Below are 17758 nucleotides of genomic sequence, written 5' to 3'. Positions count from 1 at the left end.
GTGAATTTAGCAAAGTTGCAGGATACAAAATCAATACACAGAAATCACTTGCATTTCTATATACTAACAATGAAAAATCGGAAAGAGCAATTAAGGAATCAATCCCATTCACCACGGCAACTAAAAGAATAAAATATCTAGAAATAAATTTACCTAAGGAGACAAAAGAACTGTACACAGAAAATTATAAGACATTAATGAAAGAAATCAAAGGTGACATAAACAGATGGAGAGATAGTCCATGTTCCTGAAGAATCAATATTCTGAAAATGACTGAATCAATATTCTGAAAATACCACCAAATGCAACCTACAGATTCAATGCGATCCCTAGCAAATCACCAATGGCATTTTTCACAGAACTAGAACAAAAAATTTCACAACTCATATGGACACAAAAGACCCTGAATATCCAAAGCAGCCTTGAGAAAGAAGAATGGAGCTGGAAGAATCAACCTTCCTGACTTCAGATTATACTACAAAGCTACAGTCATCAAGACAGTATGGTACTGCTACATAAACAGAAATATAGACCAATGGAACAATTAATGGCCTTTTTGCTTTGCTTCCTCACCTCCCCCTTCTCTGGTCTATAAAAGAGCCTGGTGTTCAGATCCCAGTAAGATGGTTATTTTGAGGTGCTAGCCTGCTATCTTCTCAATCATCTGGCTTTCCGAATAAAGTTCTTTTCCTTGCCTCAACACCTTGTCTCTCAGATTCATTGGTCTGTCCTGCGGCAAGCAGAGCGAGCTTGGACTTGGTAATAGGCATGTGTTTACAGATTGTTAAGAAATGTATTTATTCTTCTATTTGGTAATATTAATATAAGACTCAGGATAGTACAGCAGCTAAGAGTACTGGTTCTGGATCCAGATTTCCTATATATGAATTCCAGTTACCAGGCAAGTTATTTAACTGTAGTGTACCTCAGTCCTCATCTGTAAAATGGCATCTAACTAATAAGACTATAAGAGAATTAAATGAACTGATACACATAATGAGGTTAAGGAGCTCCTACCACAGGATAAGATCCAAAAGAAGTTAATTATTTAATATTATTTATTACCATTATTATCAATTTTACTTGTAATGGAATAAAGTTACCTCAGTAAACTTTCTCATTTTCCAAATGTATCTCATTAATTATATTATTTATGCTCTATGCTGAGGTCTGATATTAATTATTATTATAGGATCCGACAGGGCGGTGTTAGCAACAATTTTCTCAATATTATTTGAAGTGTCCTGAATCCAATGAATGTATATGGGGAGAAGACAAAGGCACAACAAAGACCCTGGGCTAGAAAAAATGTGACGAGGGTGAAATGGTGAAGAGTTGGTGAGGTTCAAATGGTGATGAGATTCAAATGGTAAATGTACACAAGAGGGGGGCAAAGAAGTTTCATCTTAAAATCCCTGTTGAAACTTTCTATCTTAAAAACTCTCTTGGATAAACATAAAGAAAAACAGAGACCCTTCAAAAATGGGACTTGTCAAAGGATTTCTAATAAAGGATGATGAAACAGCTTTCTGGTTTGGGGCTGTTTTCTCCTATCTTTCAAGTCCCATAATAAGAAAGAAAAAGTAGTATAAGACAACTGCTACACCAGGTTCACAGAGGCACTGTTTGTGGCATCTGTTGACTACCCAGATATCCTGAAGCTGGCCTGCATAGTTGTTCTCTATTATTTTCAGGCTCAGAAGTCCAGAGACAGTTACAAGGCTAGTGTTGGTTAGGAAGAGTTCAAATCAGTCCATTTTACCTGGAGCCTTAAAAACATCCTAGTCATAGAAAGCAAAACAAAATATTTCTCATGTCTAAGGTATGAATAAAAGGGGATGGAGCGTTCCAGATTCACTATACCCTCAAGTTAAAATAAATTTCTAGTCTGAGAATTTGTATGTCAAGAATGTTGCATTTGATTTGCCCTAAATAGAGTATAAATGGAACAGAAATCAATGCTTTGCGCCTTATCAAGGCCATATATTTTACATTTTTAGCTATAAGGTTTTAATCAGTAAGAAATCCTATAACTGCTCTTTGACATCCAACTCCTGCTTCTTTTGCGATTTCTTCCACTTAGCTGAACTGTTTTGCTTTTCACATCAAAGTTCAACTAAGGAAACTATGTCTTATCAACTTAATTTAAATCCATTACATGATGAAAAGTAAATATTTTGACAGAAACATTTCAGAATCAAAAATCAAAAAGAGATGGTATCTAAGTGCTTGAAAATTATCAGATCATTTTACACTAAATAAACTACATTATGTACCTAAAGTGATTCTTAGCATTTACCCAGAAATCAATGATTGCTGGGGTCAGAGAATAGTTTTTAACCAATATATTAATAGAGGAAGCTATCCTCATATATTAACCAAAATGAAACCATTTTCTAAGGTTTTATACCTTGATTGACACATATTGAATGTTTGGTCTCCTTATATTTAATGAAGAACATTTATACAGGTATTATGGAAAATGAAGGTAAAAATAGGCTTATGAAACTTTTCTTTGATAAAAAATAATTGGGCATGAAAATTCAAATAATATGTTGCTATCAAAGTAGTACAGTGATAAAGTAAAAGTATAGACATCAAAGTAGTTGTAGAAAATATCTTAAGAATAATGTTTGCAAGATACATGTATTAACATTGTTTTCAATGGTTTTAACACAGCTCTTAGATTTTCAATGCCCATTAAAATAATGATATGCCATTATTAACAAATAAATAAGTAAAACAAAACTTTAGAAACTTTTTCCAAGATTACAGGCAAAGAGAATGTTACAGTTTAGTTTTGGTTATTATGAATAAGATGAAAAATCCATATTATAAATACATTTTTGTACTATATTAGCAATAAGCATAAGAAAATTGCAAATGCATACCTTGTGCAAACACACTTTATATCTGTCTAATATTTTTTATATTGGGATGTGACAGATGATAAATTAAAGGGATAATATCTTTCCCTTGTTCAAGGTAATTGCCTTCATGATATCAATTGTGAAGATGTTTTCTCCAAATTGCCGGATTGTGTGATAAGGGTGGAAGGATAAATACATGGGCATTTTGTAATTACAGTTATTCTGTGGACTGTATTCATTGATGTTGTTAACTAAATCACATGACACAACCTCTATTCACAGAGCTGAAAGTATAGTAAGGTTTATAAGGATAACTATATCTAATTAATATCTAATACTAATTAACAAAAAAAATTTCACAATGTGACACAGTTGTATTCATGATTTATAACACCTTCTAAGATTTAAATCACTCACTGAAAGTGAAAGTCTCTCAGTCATGTCCAACTCTTTGGGACCCAGTCCATGGAATTCTCCACGCCAGAATACTGGAGTGGGTAGCGTTTCCCTTCTCCAGGGGATCTTCCTAACCCAGCAATTGAACCCAGGTCTCCTGCACTGCAGGCAGATTCTTTACCAACTGAGCTATCAGGGAAGCCCCAAACTACTCACTATATTGCCACTAAAATTGGATGAGTAAAACCAGAAATAGAGGAAGTTGAATAAACTGCGAGATACACCAAAATTTAAACTAATAAATTCAGACACAAGAATCATATCCTTCCCATTTGATATCATAATCCTCTCCTGGAATATAACTATAAACATTATATATATATATATATATATATATATACACACACACACACATATATATATACACAAACACATACATGCATACATATACATATGAAAATAAATGTGAAAAAATATATATAACAAACTGTATATCTTTGAACACAGATATAATATATATTCATCTATTTCCAGAAGAACTGCTGAACCCATGACAAATGAAAATGACTAACCTGGTGTTACTACTACTCCATTTCCATTGACCACAGGCCTCTCTTCCTCTTCCTCCTCAGGAGGCTCTATGCTTGCTTTCTCCATGTTGCTCACTGATTTATTCCTCTTTCGTTTTCCTTCAGCACTTGGAGTGGCTCCAGGAAGTATCTGGTCTGTTACATTTAATAATAATGGTGCTGGTTCTGCTGGAGGCTTTGGGGTACCGTAGTAATTGTCTGCAAACAATACAAAGCATTATGAAGTTAAGCATTTCTCCTACTGATGTGCATAATTTGTAAAGAATGGAAATTTTATTAACAAATGTGGGTCCTAGTTTGTATACATATTATATATATATATTTTTATATACATACAAATATATCATTTTATAGTCTTTTACATTTTTAATACATGAATTTGTTTCCTCTTTTGTATTGGGCTTTAATGCTTAAGGAAAGATATAGATATATCTTTATTTCACCTTAGTGCCAAATAAAATATAGTCTTACTTATTGATATGGCACACAGCAATTTCAAATTAATAAAAAATTTTGATAAGTTCTTATTATAATTGTTTAAAGAATAATTATATCTGAATAAGAGTATAGGTAACTTTCTTTTTTAAAGCAAATCTCACAACATTCTGCAAAGGCACAAACACATTGTGCTTTTCTCCAGCTTTCAAAGGGCTCTGGCTGCTGTCTTTGATGTGCACAGCATCCTGCCCAGAGCTGTATCTCCCTGCCATTTTAGTCGTTCCCATGACTGCTGACAGTGGGCCTGCTGCTTTAATCATTCTTCAGATTACCACAGCTCTTTTTCCCACAGTTCCATGATCTCAGCTACAGAATCATTTGTTTCTCTCATCAGCCTGTGAAACTTGTTAAAGAGGAGACTAATTCCTGTGTATCTCTGTAACAAGAGGCTAGCAAATAGTAGGCATGGCATAGGAGCTTACTACGTGAATATCCATATGTATTCAAGGCAAATCACTTTCTAAAAAATAGTTTAATTTTTTGATTGGCAAAAAAATATAATGGTGTTTTTTAAAAAGATCAGTGTTATACTTTCAGCATCAACTTCAAACCCATTATTGTGTTTTCAATTAATTGAATAGTTTATGCACATCTTTGCTCACTCATTCATTGGAGTCTTTATTTAGCATTGACTATGAACCCAAGCACTTCAGTATACCTCTGAGAGAAAATGATGACTAAAATGCAGTCCTTGTCTTCCAGATGCTCAAGGGTCTAGGCACATTTGACAGTAAGCAGACAAGCATTAAAACAGCAAATAGGATTAAGCACTCAAACAAGGAGACACAGAGAGGAAAACCCATCTCACTGCCTGCAGAGGCCACTGAAGGTAACTGGGAAGACAGTGTGGTGTGAAAGAAACAACTCTTAAGTAGAAGTGACGGGGTCTAGATGTGTAGTTTCTATGTAACTATAATTCAAGTAACTCAGTAAGGCTCACTCTCTTCATCTATATATTGGGAATGGCAATACTTGTTAAAATCACCTGTATTATGAACTGCAAACAACTAAAACATACTCTAGTTAAATTAAAATTGATAAGGATGAGAAGATGTGAGATGGCTACTTGAGGGAAGAGACTGGAAAATCTTGAGGAAAATGGGTAGAACCAAAGAAGTTGTGTCTGGACACCCAGGCTTTGTGTGCTGGCCCTGGACTCTAAAGTCTAGCAGATCCCACGACCTCAGGCACAACCCTCAGTGGCAGCCGCCCTGGTGGGGATGAACTCAAACTCTTCTCAGGAGCTCTGATTTTATTCATTTCCAGGGAAACTTTCAGGAAAGGTCATCTCATTGGCTGAATCACAGGCACAAGAGAGCCCTTGAGCTGCTGAGGAGCTCCCCTCATCCTTAGATGTCAGGGAGGAGTCTAGAGCCCTATTTTCATCCATTGTATATCAGGGTTCTCCCTGGGACAGGAAGGGCCTTGAGGTGCTGGACAGGCAGAAATTACAAACCTTCACTACATGTGCCCACCTGGGTTGTTGTGACGATGAAGTGAGGATGTATGAGGAACAGCTGCATAAACTGTGAAACTGCCTGTTTTAATGGCAGTGTAAACTTCAGGCTGGCACGAAGTGAGTGACGGTTCTGGAGGCCAGCCATGCCACTGACACTGTGCTCATTTTCACAGATATTCACAGTTGAAAGAACAATAGAGAAAAATTATCATGTAAAGTGGTTCTTAAACATGTAGACCTTTTAAACAGAAGTCTGCAAAGTGGATGTTACATATTTTGCTAAAGGTTGCTTTCTAATTTGATTTAAAGCATTTCAAATGAATCAGACCTTTGAATGCACTCGCCAAATTCTGAGCAAACAAAACCTGTTAGTTGTTCCTAGAAGTCTATGAACTATTACTGTATTACAGCACCCAAAGGACCTAGCATAGTTCTTAGTATATTGCTGTGTTTCCTATAGAATCATAACACTTAACTTCTTACGTAATAAATATAATGTAAATTAGTAAATAGTCCTGCATGTTCCAATAAGTAGTATAATTTTAAGCAGTGTTCTGATTTTTTAATGCTTCTAAATATATATAGTACTAAGAAAAGTGAGTTTGAGTAGGCTCCAGGAGTTGGTGAGGGACAGGGAAGCCTGGCGTGCTGCAGTCCATGAGGTCACAAAGAGTCGGACATGACTAAGTGATTGAACTGAACTTTAGGAAAAGTGTTAGTTGCTCAATTGTGATCAACGTTTTGCGATCCCACAGACTGTAGCCCCCACCAAGCTTCTCTGTCCATGGAATTCTCTAGGAAAGAATACTGGAGTGGGTAGTCATTCCCTTCTCCAGGGGATCATCCTGACCAGGGATTGAAACCAGTTTTTTTTCTTTACTGTCTGAAAAACCACTGAAAGATGAGCCCCCCAGGTCACTAGGTGTCTAATACACTACTGGGGAAGAGTGGAGAAGTAGCTCCAGGGAGAATGAAGAGGCTGAGCCAAGTAGGTACGATGCCTAGTTGTGGATTTAGTGGTGTACGTAAAGTCTGATACTGTAAAGAACAATATTGCATAGGTATCTGGAATGTTAGGTCCATTAATCAAGGTAAATTGGTGGTCAAAGAAGAGATGGCAAGAGTGAACATTGAGGGGAAAAAAAGAGTGAAAATTAACATTTTAGGAATCAGTGAACTAAAATCGACAGGAATGGGAGAATATAATTCAGATGACCATTATATCTACTACTCTGGGCAAGAATCCCTTAGAAGAAATAGAGTAGCCCTCATAGTAAAAAAAAAAAAAAAAGAAAAAAGAGTCCAAAATGCAGTACTTGGGTGCAATCTCAAAAATGACAATGATCTTGGTTCCTTTGCAAGGAAAACCATTCAACACCACAGTAATTCAAGTTTATGCCCAACCACTAGTGCCAAAAAAGCTGAAGCTGAGCGGTTCTTTGCAGACGCACAAGACCTTCTAGAACTAACATCAAAAAAAGATGCCCTTTTCATCATAATGGAGTGGAATGCAAAAGTAGGAAGTCAAGAGATAAATGGAATAACAAGCAAGTTTGGCCTTGGGGTACAAAATAAAGCAGGGTAAAGCTAACAGAGCCTTGCCAAGATAGAAAACACCCTCTTCCAAAAACACAAGAGATGATTCTACACATGGACATCACCAGATGGTGAACACTAAAATCAACCTGATTGTATCCTTTGCAGCCAAAGATGGAGAAGCTCTGTATAGTCAGTAAAAATAAGACCTGGAGCTGACTGTGACTCAGATCATGAACTCCTTATCGTAAAATTCAGACTTAAATTGAAGAAAGTAGGGAAAGCCACTAGGCCATTCAGGGGTTGACCTAAATCAAATCTCTTATGATCATACAGTGGAAGTGACAGATTCAAGGGATTAGATCTGACAGAGTGCCTGAAGAACAATGGATAGAGGTTTGTAACACTGTACAGGAGGCAGTGACCAAAACCATCCCCAAGAAAAAGAAATGCAACAAGGCAAGATGGTTGTCTGAGGAGGCCTTACAAATAGCTGAGGAAAGAAGTGAGAGGAAAAGGAGAAGGCAAAAATATACCCAATTTCATGCAGAGTTCCCAAGAATAGCAAGGAGAGATAAGAAGCCTTCTTAAGTGAACAATGCAAAGAAATAGAGAAAATAGTAGAAAGGGAAAAATTAGAGATTTCTTCAAGAAAATTAGAGATACCAAGGGAACATTTCATTCAAAGATGGGCACAATAAAAGACAGAAATAAGTTAGGACATAACAGAAATAGAAGAGATTAAGAAGCGATGCTAAGAATACACAGAACTGTATGAAAAAGGTGATGTAGATAAAACACAGTGGTGTGGTTATTCACCTAGCACCAGACATCCTGGAGTGTGTAGTCAAGTTGGCCTTAGGAGGCATCACTATGAATAAAGCTAGTGGAGGTGATGGAATTCCAGCTGAGCTACTTCAAATCCTAAAAGATGTTGCTGTTAAAGTGCTGTACTCAATATGCCAGCACATTTGGAAAACTCAGCAGTGGCCACAGGACTGGAAAAGGTCAGTTTTCATTGCAATTCCAAAGAAGGGCAATGCCAAAAAATGTTCAAACTATCACACTATTCTGCCCATTTTACAAGTTAGCAAGATAATGCTCAAAACTCTTCAAGCTAGACTTCAACAGTACGTGAACTGAGAACATCCAGGTGCACAAGCTAGATTTAGAAAACGCACAGGAACTAGAGATCAAATTGCCAACATCCGTTGGATCATAGAAAAAGCAACAGAATTCCAGAAACACATCTACTTCTGTTTCATTGATTAAGCTAAAGCCTTTGACTGTGTGGATCACAATAACTGTGGAAAATTCTTCGAGATGGGAATACCAGTCCACCTTACCCACTTCCTGTGAAACCTGTATATAGGTGAAGAAGCAACAGTTAGAACCAGACATGGAACAATGGACTGGTTCAAAATTGGGAAAAGAGTACGTCAAGGCTATATATTGTCACCCTGCTTATTTAATTTATATGCAGAGTACATCACTAGAAATACCGGGCTGGATGAAGCACAGTGGAATCAAGATCCAGGAGAAATATCGATAACCTCAGATGCGGAGATGACACCACCCTTATGGCAGGAAAAAAAGAGGAACTAAAGAGTCTCTTGATGAATGTGAAAAAAGAGAGTGAAAAAGTTGGCTTAAAACTCAGTGTTCAGAAAACTAAGATCATAGCATTCAGTCCCATCACTTCATGGCAAATAGATGGGGAAACAATGGAAATAGTGACAGACTTTATTTTTTTGGGCTCCCAAATCACTGCAGATGGTGACTGCAGCCATGAAATTAAAAGATGTTTGCTCCTTGGAAGAAAAGCCATGACAAACCTAGACAGTATATTCAAAAGCAGAGACATTACATTACTGACAAAGGTCCATCCAGTCAAAGCTGTGGTTTCCCAATAGTTATGTATGGATGTGAGAGTTGGAACACAAAGAAGACTGGGTGTGGAAGAACTGATGCTTTTGAACTGGGGTGTTGGAGAAGAATCTCAAGAGTCCCTTGGACTGCAAGGAGATCCAACCAGTCCATCCTAAAGGAAACCACTCCTGAATATTCATTTAAAGGACCGATGCTGAAAGCGCTAATAATTTGGCTACGTGATGTGAAAAGCTGACTCATTGGAAAAGACCCTGATGCTCGGAAAGATTGAAGGCAGGAGGAGAAGGGGAAGACAGAGGATGAAATGGTTGGATGGCATCATTGACTCAGTGGACATGAGCTGAGTAAATTCAGAGAGATAGTGAAGGACCAGGAAGCCTGGCATGCTGCAGCCCATGCGGTCTCAAGGGGCTGGACATGACTGAATGACTGAATAACAACAAGTACTAAGAAAAATGAATCACACTTCAGTGACTTTTTTCCAATTTGTCTTTTATGGCTTAAATCTCTGTGAGGTAGAAAAAGAACCTTTTACTAATTAGAAATAAATGCATGTGTGTGTTCAGTCACACAGCTCACATAGCTCAGGCTAAAAATAGTTATTAACAGATCATGTTGAATTTATGTTCCTAAATAATTACATCTATCGACATACATGTGATGTGATTATAAATCATATAGCAGTATTTTTTTTCCTACAATTTTGGTTTATGAAACTAATACTTTAAATTTTAGATGCAAAAGAATATAAAGTATTACATTAAGATTATCTTTATTAGCAATAATAATAGCAATTTAAAAGAGGCATAGAAATAATGCATATAGTTACTATATTTGAGAAATGTAATTCCTAGAAAATAGGCTATTGCTTAAACCAAATACACAGAACAAAGAAACCAGAAATTCCTAAAAGAAGTTGAAGTTCAGCCAAATGGTCACGTAGCTTAATTACTGAAATAATCCTGGTGTTTAAGTATATACAAACCAATATACTAAGGATAAATGTGCCATGTAGGTAACATCAGCATGTTTTCAGAATACAAATGAACATCAAAACTATTTCAAAATATAATTGGGAAAAAGTGTCCCATTAAGCAAGAAGTACCTGTATGCACAGTGCCAGCATTTAGTGAATCTAAAATCTCACAATGCCATAAAACATGGTGTATGTGTAACAGCACAGATCACAGCAAGATAAAGTGACTTTGAATCCTGCGTCCCCTAATCTGGCTGGCTCTTCATATCCTTAAAGTGAAATTTAGCTGAAGTGGAACTGTGGGGCTGTAAGATGACCACAGCCACAAAATCAACTGTAATAACCCATGCTATGATTATTATCATAGCAATTTAGTGAGCTGGACATTGAAAGGGCATTTTACTTCCGAGCTCTTGTATCTGATAGGGATTAGAATGAAGTTATCATGCCTCTTCTGTTAAAGGAAAATAGAAGCTCTAAAAAAATTAAACTATTTCCAATATTATACAGGAAGCAAGTGGAAAAACTATATCCATTTGATTGAGGAACCACATTTCTTTTCAAAATACTATATTGCCTCTCTCTCTCGAGAGAGAAAAATAAATAAATAAAAGTAGAGAGTAATTTGCATCCTGCCCAGAATTGACACAGTCCTCTAGGACTTCACTCAAAGTCACAACCAATGAACAGAAAAATATCACTTTCAAAAGAGAAATCACTGATTGCTACCAAAATCATGAAGCAGGGACATTTTAGGTAATTTTTTCCCCTCCTTTCTTCTAAAATTGAGTGTGAGAGTGTGTGTGTGTGTGTGTGTGTGTGTGTGTGTTTTGGGGGCATGGGGTAGGGATTATAGGCTTTCCAGTCCACATTTTACTGACTGTATTTGTAATGAATGATGTATTCATTAGCACTTTCATGTTAATTTAACACAGTTTCACTAACTTAGTTGTTAAATATGATGACAAAATGGAAATGATACATATCATTGTTCACATAATTCTATCATAATTAGGATAATCTATAAATTAATAAAGTTTAATTTTGAATCAATGTTTGGAAAATAAAAGAGGCAATTATTGAGAAGCTTGATTAATACGTCAGCTTTTAAAAGAATACTTAAAAGAATGTTTTTTTTTCCATAGAGGTATAGATAATCAAATGGCTTCCCTGATGGCTCAGTGGTAAAGACTCCATCTACCAATGCAGAAGCTGTGGTTTCAGTCATTTTGTTCTGTTGTTTAGTTGCTCAGTCGTGTCTGAATCTTTTGCGGCCCCATGAACTGCAGTCTGCCAGGCTCCTCTATCCATGGAATTTCCCAGGCAAAAATACTAGCGTGGGTTACCATTTTCTTCTCCAAGTTCAATCCCTGGGTCAGGAACACTCCCTGAAGAAGGAAATGCCGACCTACTCTAGTAATCTTGTCTGGAAAATCCCATGGACAGAGGAGCTTGGTAGGCTGCAGTCCATTGGATCGCAAAAGATTCACACACGACTCAGTGACGAAACAACGACATAGTAATGAGAGAGCGAAACAGGGTGAATATAGTCATTTCTTCCATTATAAATATGAAATGAGCCTCCCCGGTGGCTCAGTCATGAAGAATCTGCCTGCCAACGGAGGAGACACGGGTTTAATCCCTGACCTGGGAGGGTCCCACATGTTGCGGAGAAAATATGCTTGTGTGCCACAATCCTAAGCCAGTGCTCTAGAGCCTGGGAGCTGCACCTACTGAGCCCATGCGCCACAGCTACTAAGGCCTGCATGCCCCAGAGTCTGTGCTCCACAACAGGAGAAATCACTGCAATGAGAAGCACGTGTACCAGAACCAGAGCTAGTCTCCATGCGTCAGAACCAAAGAAAAGCCCACGAAGCAACGGAGACCCAGCACAGCCAAAAATAAACACATATTCTAAAAAATATGAAGAAAGCTTCCCAGAAATATGAATAAAAATAATAGGCTATCATGTCAATAATCTGTTTAATAATAAAAATATTTAATAAATGACCATTTACACTGAACACTGTTATACTTAATTTCTTGCAAGTGGAGAGAGATGAAAACAGATTACAGTGCTATGAATTAACCTTCATAGAAAATACTTGGAAAATCTAATCCATTACCCACTTTTAGACAGACCCTTCCTAAGCCATCCAGAAGAGATGAAAAGAGCTTTTCAAGTGACTTTTTGTATATTATACTTGAAGACCATCACAGAATTACTCCTTTGCTTTCTCTAGCTTGTTAGAACAAATAATGTTTTAAAAAAGTCTAAATTTTCTAAATAGCATTTTGTCTTTCTTCTGATCCTTCTCAGGTTCCGCCCCCTCCACCCGCCCCAGATACTGACTTTAATGGTGAGGCCAGGGGAAAAAAAGGAATACAAAATTATAAACTGTTCTTTTATCTTTTTTTGTATCTATAGTCTTTGTTGAAGGGTAATAGGTAACAGAATAGTATTTTCTGAGATGCACCTATTCTTTTTGCTTATAAGTTCTAATAAGAACTGCTTATAAGTTATGATGAGAAGTAGGAAAGACACTAAAAACTAATTTGGGGTATGACGAAATGTGAAAGTGCTGAGATACTTTGAAATGTTTTTACTGGTTTCCAACATTTTTTCCCTTTAAACAAGATCAGTTTCCATGATAGAAACATATGATTTGTTGTTTAGTTCATTTGTCTTTTTAAGTAGTAGAGGCAGATGTCAGCTCTGTGGGTTCAGTCCCTTGGGTGTATGATAATAACATGTGTAGATTTTACACTAAATAACCATTTATCATTCCACACAGCACCCAAGTGGAGACGGACTTTTGAAAGGTAATATTCTTGTCATCAAGATACCTCACAGATTCAGGTCTTGACCCCCATTTCTCCCCTATATTCTCAGTGCTTTTATTCCCATTTCGGTACCCAGAAAGAATTCATTTCGGATAATTATTTAGTGAAAGAGAGATGACTGCCTACAGACACTTCAGGGTATGCATACAACACAGTCTATCATTGAGATCCCCAGAGAGCTTGTGTTGGAAAGAATAATGGGAAAATTTGAGAGGCTGACAGTCTAATCACTTGTTTTTTACAGTTTTATAAATGGAGTGAGGAGTTTTGATACTTGGCATCCTAATGGCACCTGCATAAAATGACTCTGACATTAAATGGAGAGAACACAGTTCTAGGTCCATGCACACTTAACTGCGCTAGAAAACATGAGAGATTATAAGTAAATAACTATTTTTATCACATCAAAGATTTAAATTTGTATTAACAGAAACAAATAAATCATCAAAGGATTCTAAATTCAAACTTCAAGACATGTTCAACATGTTACATATGGGATAGTAAATGACTGAAAATTAGTACCAAAAATTATCATAAGATGGTCTTGCCATGGCAAGAATCACAATCATATGGCTACAGTTAGTAAAATAGAAATTCTGTAAATATAAAGCAAAGTTAATAAATGTAACATAGAAAACATTCTGTTTTAAAATTATACTTCTAGCAGAAAATAAGACTCAAAGTCTCACTGCAGAATGCTTCTGTCAACTGATTTTTGAAGTTATTTTTGCAAGCAGGTCTGATACTTAAATTTGATCTTCCCCTAGAAGGCATCATTTCTTCATCATGTCATATATAGTTAGTAGCTTGAAACCAAAATGCAAAAAGATGCTCTGACCTCAAAAGATGATATATTTTTCTCTTGTGGTGAAAAGCATTTATCTCACATGTGACAGAAATAGCAAAAAAAAAAAAAAAAAAATTAAAATGATCACTGATATCTGAGCTAAACAGTAAATTACTAAATTATTTGAAAATTCAGTGTTTAATATGACTTTCAAAATGTGGACAGTTGTGTAGACAATGTGAAAAATTATGGTTTTTTTCAAAGGCAAAATTGAATTATTCTGCCACAATCCTCACCTAAGAATTTCAAGTATATTTGAAATTAATGAATGCTGGCTAGGTAATAGGATCCACATGCATTCTGGATATCACTGTCTTTAGTTGTTCATCAATACTCTCCAGAGTAGGTGGTTTAATCTAACATTGTCTGAAACTTGTTTTCAAGTTCTCATTGAGTTCCTTGTGGTCATTTGGGCCAAATTTCCATTTATTCATGTTAGCCAATATTTAGAGACACAGAACAAATCTTTGCTAAACTGAACTATACAGACTGGTTAGTGTATGTTGTGTCCTTCTTTAAAGAAAACTAGATACCCTTTACTTTAGCGATTCTTCATTCAAACATTATGCTGAAGCATTCTGAACATTTCCCACCTGTGCCAAATAAAATATACAAAGAAATCATGCAAAGAAATTCTTAAGAGAACAGAAGGAAGTTACATTCGATTTTTCAATGTCAAATATATATTTGCTTTCAAAGTAAAGCATTCGAACATTTATAATGATACTAACATAAAAAAACTTACAAGTCCAATGCATAAACATATAGAGCAGTTCTGTCTTATAAAAATGTTATATCAGTCACAAATACACAAGCCATATGTCATTTAAAAATTTCTAATTAGCAACACTGAAAAGGGAAAAAGGTGAAAGTTATTGTAATGATATATTTGACTTTACCCAGCATATACAAAATATAATATTTTCAATGTAATATAATACTAAAAGTTATGGATATAATATTTTTACCTTTTTTCTTACTAAGTCTTCAAAACTCAATGGATAGTTTACACTTAAAGTGCATTTTGATTCAGACAAGCCCCATTTTCAGTGCTGAATATCCATGTGTGCCTAGTGACTACTTTACTAAATAGTACAGCCTTATTTTATCAAATAACACTCAGGTTATCATCTGACTCATTCTTCTCAGAAACAATAAAGTGAAAATCTCTTCTTTAAATGAATGAGACAACTGAGTAAAACACCAGAATACACTGACAACTTCAGGTAACGTGTTAATGAGGTTTCTTTTGTTTATTGCTTTGCTGCACTGAATTCATGAAAATATTATTAAGCACCCAACAGATGTACATGTCTTAACAACTCTCGTCCATCTTGCTTCCTAATCATTCATTTTATCACTTTATCTTGACTTAATCTGAAAATTTTACTTCTGACTTTATGATCAACTTATAAGTTAGAAAGTAAAAAAAAGAAAAAAATGTTTCAAGTGAATAATATAAACATGGACTTGTGTGTGGAACCCATCTTATCTTCAAGAATAGGGCTGAAGAACCCTTTTTAGTCACAAATCACAGAGAAATTGCTGGCTCCTGGTGATGGTGTAAAAACGGAGATTACTCATATTTATTTTTCTTCCTCTTGTTATCTCTCTGGTAACATACTCCATAGTACTCAGAATCCACTGCCTCATACTTCTCTCATTAGACTCCTCTTTCACACCCCATGCTCATAATAATTCCAGTTTTCTTTTTCTTCTTTATGTGTCCCATTTTTAATTTTCTTTAGTTATGCTAAATGACTGGATCACCACTCTGATAAACTAATTCAAACTTAATGCCAACACCAAAAATTGGCTTAATGTATCTTGCATATTAACAACTTTTAATTCTAATTCAAAAAGTTGATCGTGAAATTTGGTCATTTCAGTGGTGTAACATATATTTTGGGCTTCCCTGGTGGCTCAGCTGGTAAAGAATCCATATGCAATGCACGAGACCTGGGTTTGATCCCTGGGCTGGGAAGATGCCCTAGGGAAGGGAAAGGCCACTCCAGTATTCTGGCCTGGAGAATTCCATGGACTGTATAGTCCATGGGGTTGCAAAGAGCAGGACAAGACGGAATGACTCTCACTCACATAAATTTTAGAAGAACTTAGTTTCTGGTACTCTCAAATAACAATGGAGATATTCTCTTGGGTAGTCAGGGCACCTGGTAAAATAAATATGATGATCCTCGGGGAACGTAAGGAAAGATCAATATGAATATTTTTGGAAAATAGCACTGAGAAAAAAATAATCTGTATTATAATTCTAGTTAGTACAAAATTCACAAGCTTCTTTTTCTAAACTGAAACCATTTGCAACTTTGTTACTAATGCAATTAATGTTTAAGTTTTAGAGTGTCTAGTGAGCTTGGTCCTTAAGAGACAGACAGTCCCTTCATGGTTCAGTAAATAAGTAGAAGTGAAATTTTGATGAGTTTTTAAATGAATGTTTGCAAAAAGCTCAGTGGATTTCTGTGATAGTCATCTTGATTAAATTTACTTCTTTAAAAATTGATAAAAGAAACTGAATCATTCACGGACAGTATTAATTTTCTTACACAGCATTTATAGCTTCTCATACAACTTCCTTCTCTCAATGGTGCTATTAGCTGTGATAGCATGAAGTTAGCAAGAAATTAGGAGACCTTTAAGACTTCCTTTTATCACTGTCTTGCAAGTATGATATCTAGGGAAATTCTGATCAACCATAATTTGATTATTGGCTAATGACTTAAGAAATCTGCCAAAATATCTAATTTTTAGATGCTAACAGAAGGCAGAAAAATTTAACTTCTACTTGGGAATTTTGTTTGCTGGATTATTCCAAGCATGCACATGAAAGAGTGCAGCACAGAGCAGAGGATCTGGGTCCTAACCAAGGTTCTACGAATAACTTCCTAGACTATTCGACTTTCTTCATTTGTGAAGTGACAGAATAGGGCTTTAGTTCTAAAGTACTTACCTCAAAAATCCTGTAAGTATTTAAAGGAAGCAATGATAACAGGTTTTATATCCTTGTCATCATATCAGATTGTTTCTAAGTTAACAATGCAAAGAAATAGAGGAAAACAATAAATGGGAAAGACCAGAGAGCTCTTCAAGAAAATTAGAGATACCAAGGGAATATTTCATGCAAAGATGAGCACAATAAAGGACAGAAAGGGTATGGATCTGATAGAAATAGAAGATATTAAGAAGAGGTGGCAAGAATACACAGAAGAATTATACAAAAAAGACCTTCATGACTCAGATAAACATGATGATGTGATCACTCACCTAGAGACAGACATTCTGAAGTGTAAAGTCAAGGGGGCCTTAGGAAGCACATTACGAACAAAGCTAGTGGAGGTGATGTGATTCCAGTTGAGCTATTTCAAATCTATAAGATGACGCTGGTAAAGTGCTGCACTCAATATGCCAACAAATCTGGAAAACTCATCAGTGGCCCAGGACTGGAAAAGATCAGTTTTCATTCCAATCCCAAAGAAGGGAAATGTCAAAGAATATTCAAACTACTGCACAACTGCACTCTTTTAACATGTTAGCAAAGTAATGCATAAAATTCTCCAAGCCAGGCTTCAACAGTACGTGAACTGAGAACTTCCAGATGTTCCAGCCGGATTTAGAAAAGGCAGAGGAAACAGAGATCAAAATGCCAATAAATGTTGGATCATAGAAAAAGTAAGGGAACCTCAGAAAAACATCTGCTTCTGCTTCATTGGCTACACTAAGGCCTTTGACTGTGTGGATCACAACAAAATGTGGAAATTTCTTCGAGAGATGGGAATACCAGTCCACCTTACCTGTCACCTGAGAAACCTCTATGCAGGTCAAGAATCAACAGTT

The 17758-nt window shown here is 36.0% G+C and overlaps 1 protein-coding gene across 1 annotated transcript in view; it reads right to left on the bottom strand.

Annotated features, from left to right (window-relative positions):
- The window catches only part of MAGI2 (membrane associated guanylate kinase, WW and PDZ domain containing 2), a 1481671-nt gene that overhangs the window by 542481 nt on the left and 921432 nt on the right, over positions 1-17758 (bottom strand). The window contains exon 4 of the mRNA XM_052638336.1: positions 3839-4054. Within this exon, the coding sequence (XP_052494296.1) occupies positions 3839-4054 (216 nt within the window). The remainder of the gene's footprint in view (positions 1-3838; positions 4055-17758) is intronic.

This window comes from Budorcas taxicolor, chromosome 4 (assembly GCF_023091745.1).
Source record: "Budorcas taxicolor isolate Tak-1 chromosome 4, Takin1.1, whole genome shotgun sequence".
Taxonomy (NCBI): domain Eukaryota; kingdom Metazoa; phylum Chordata; class Mammalia; order Artiodactyla; family Bovidae; genus Budorcas; species Budorcas taxicolor.
Note: the sequence above shows the minus strand (reverse complement) of the source record. Positions and strands in the feature narration are given on the sequence as shown.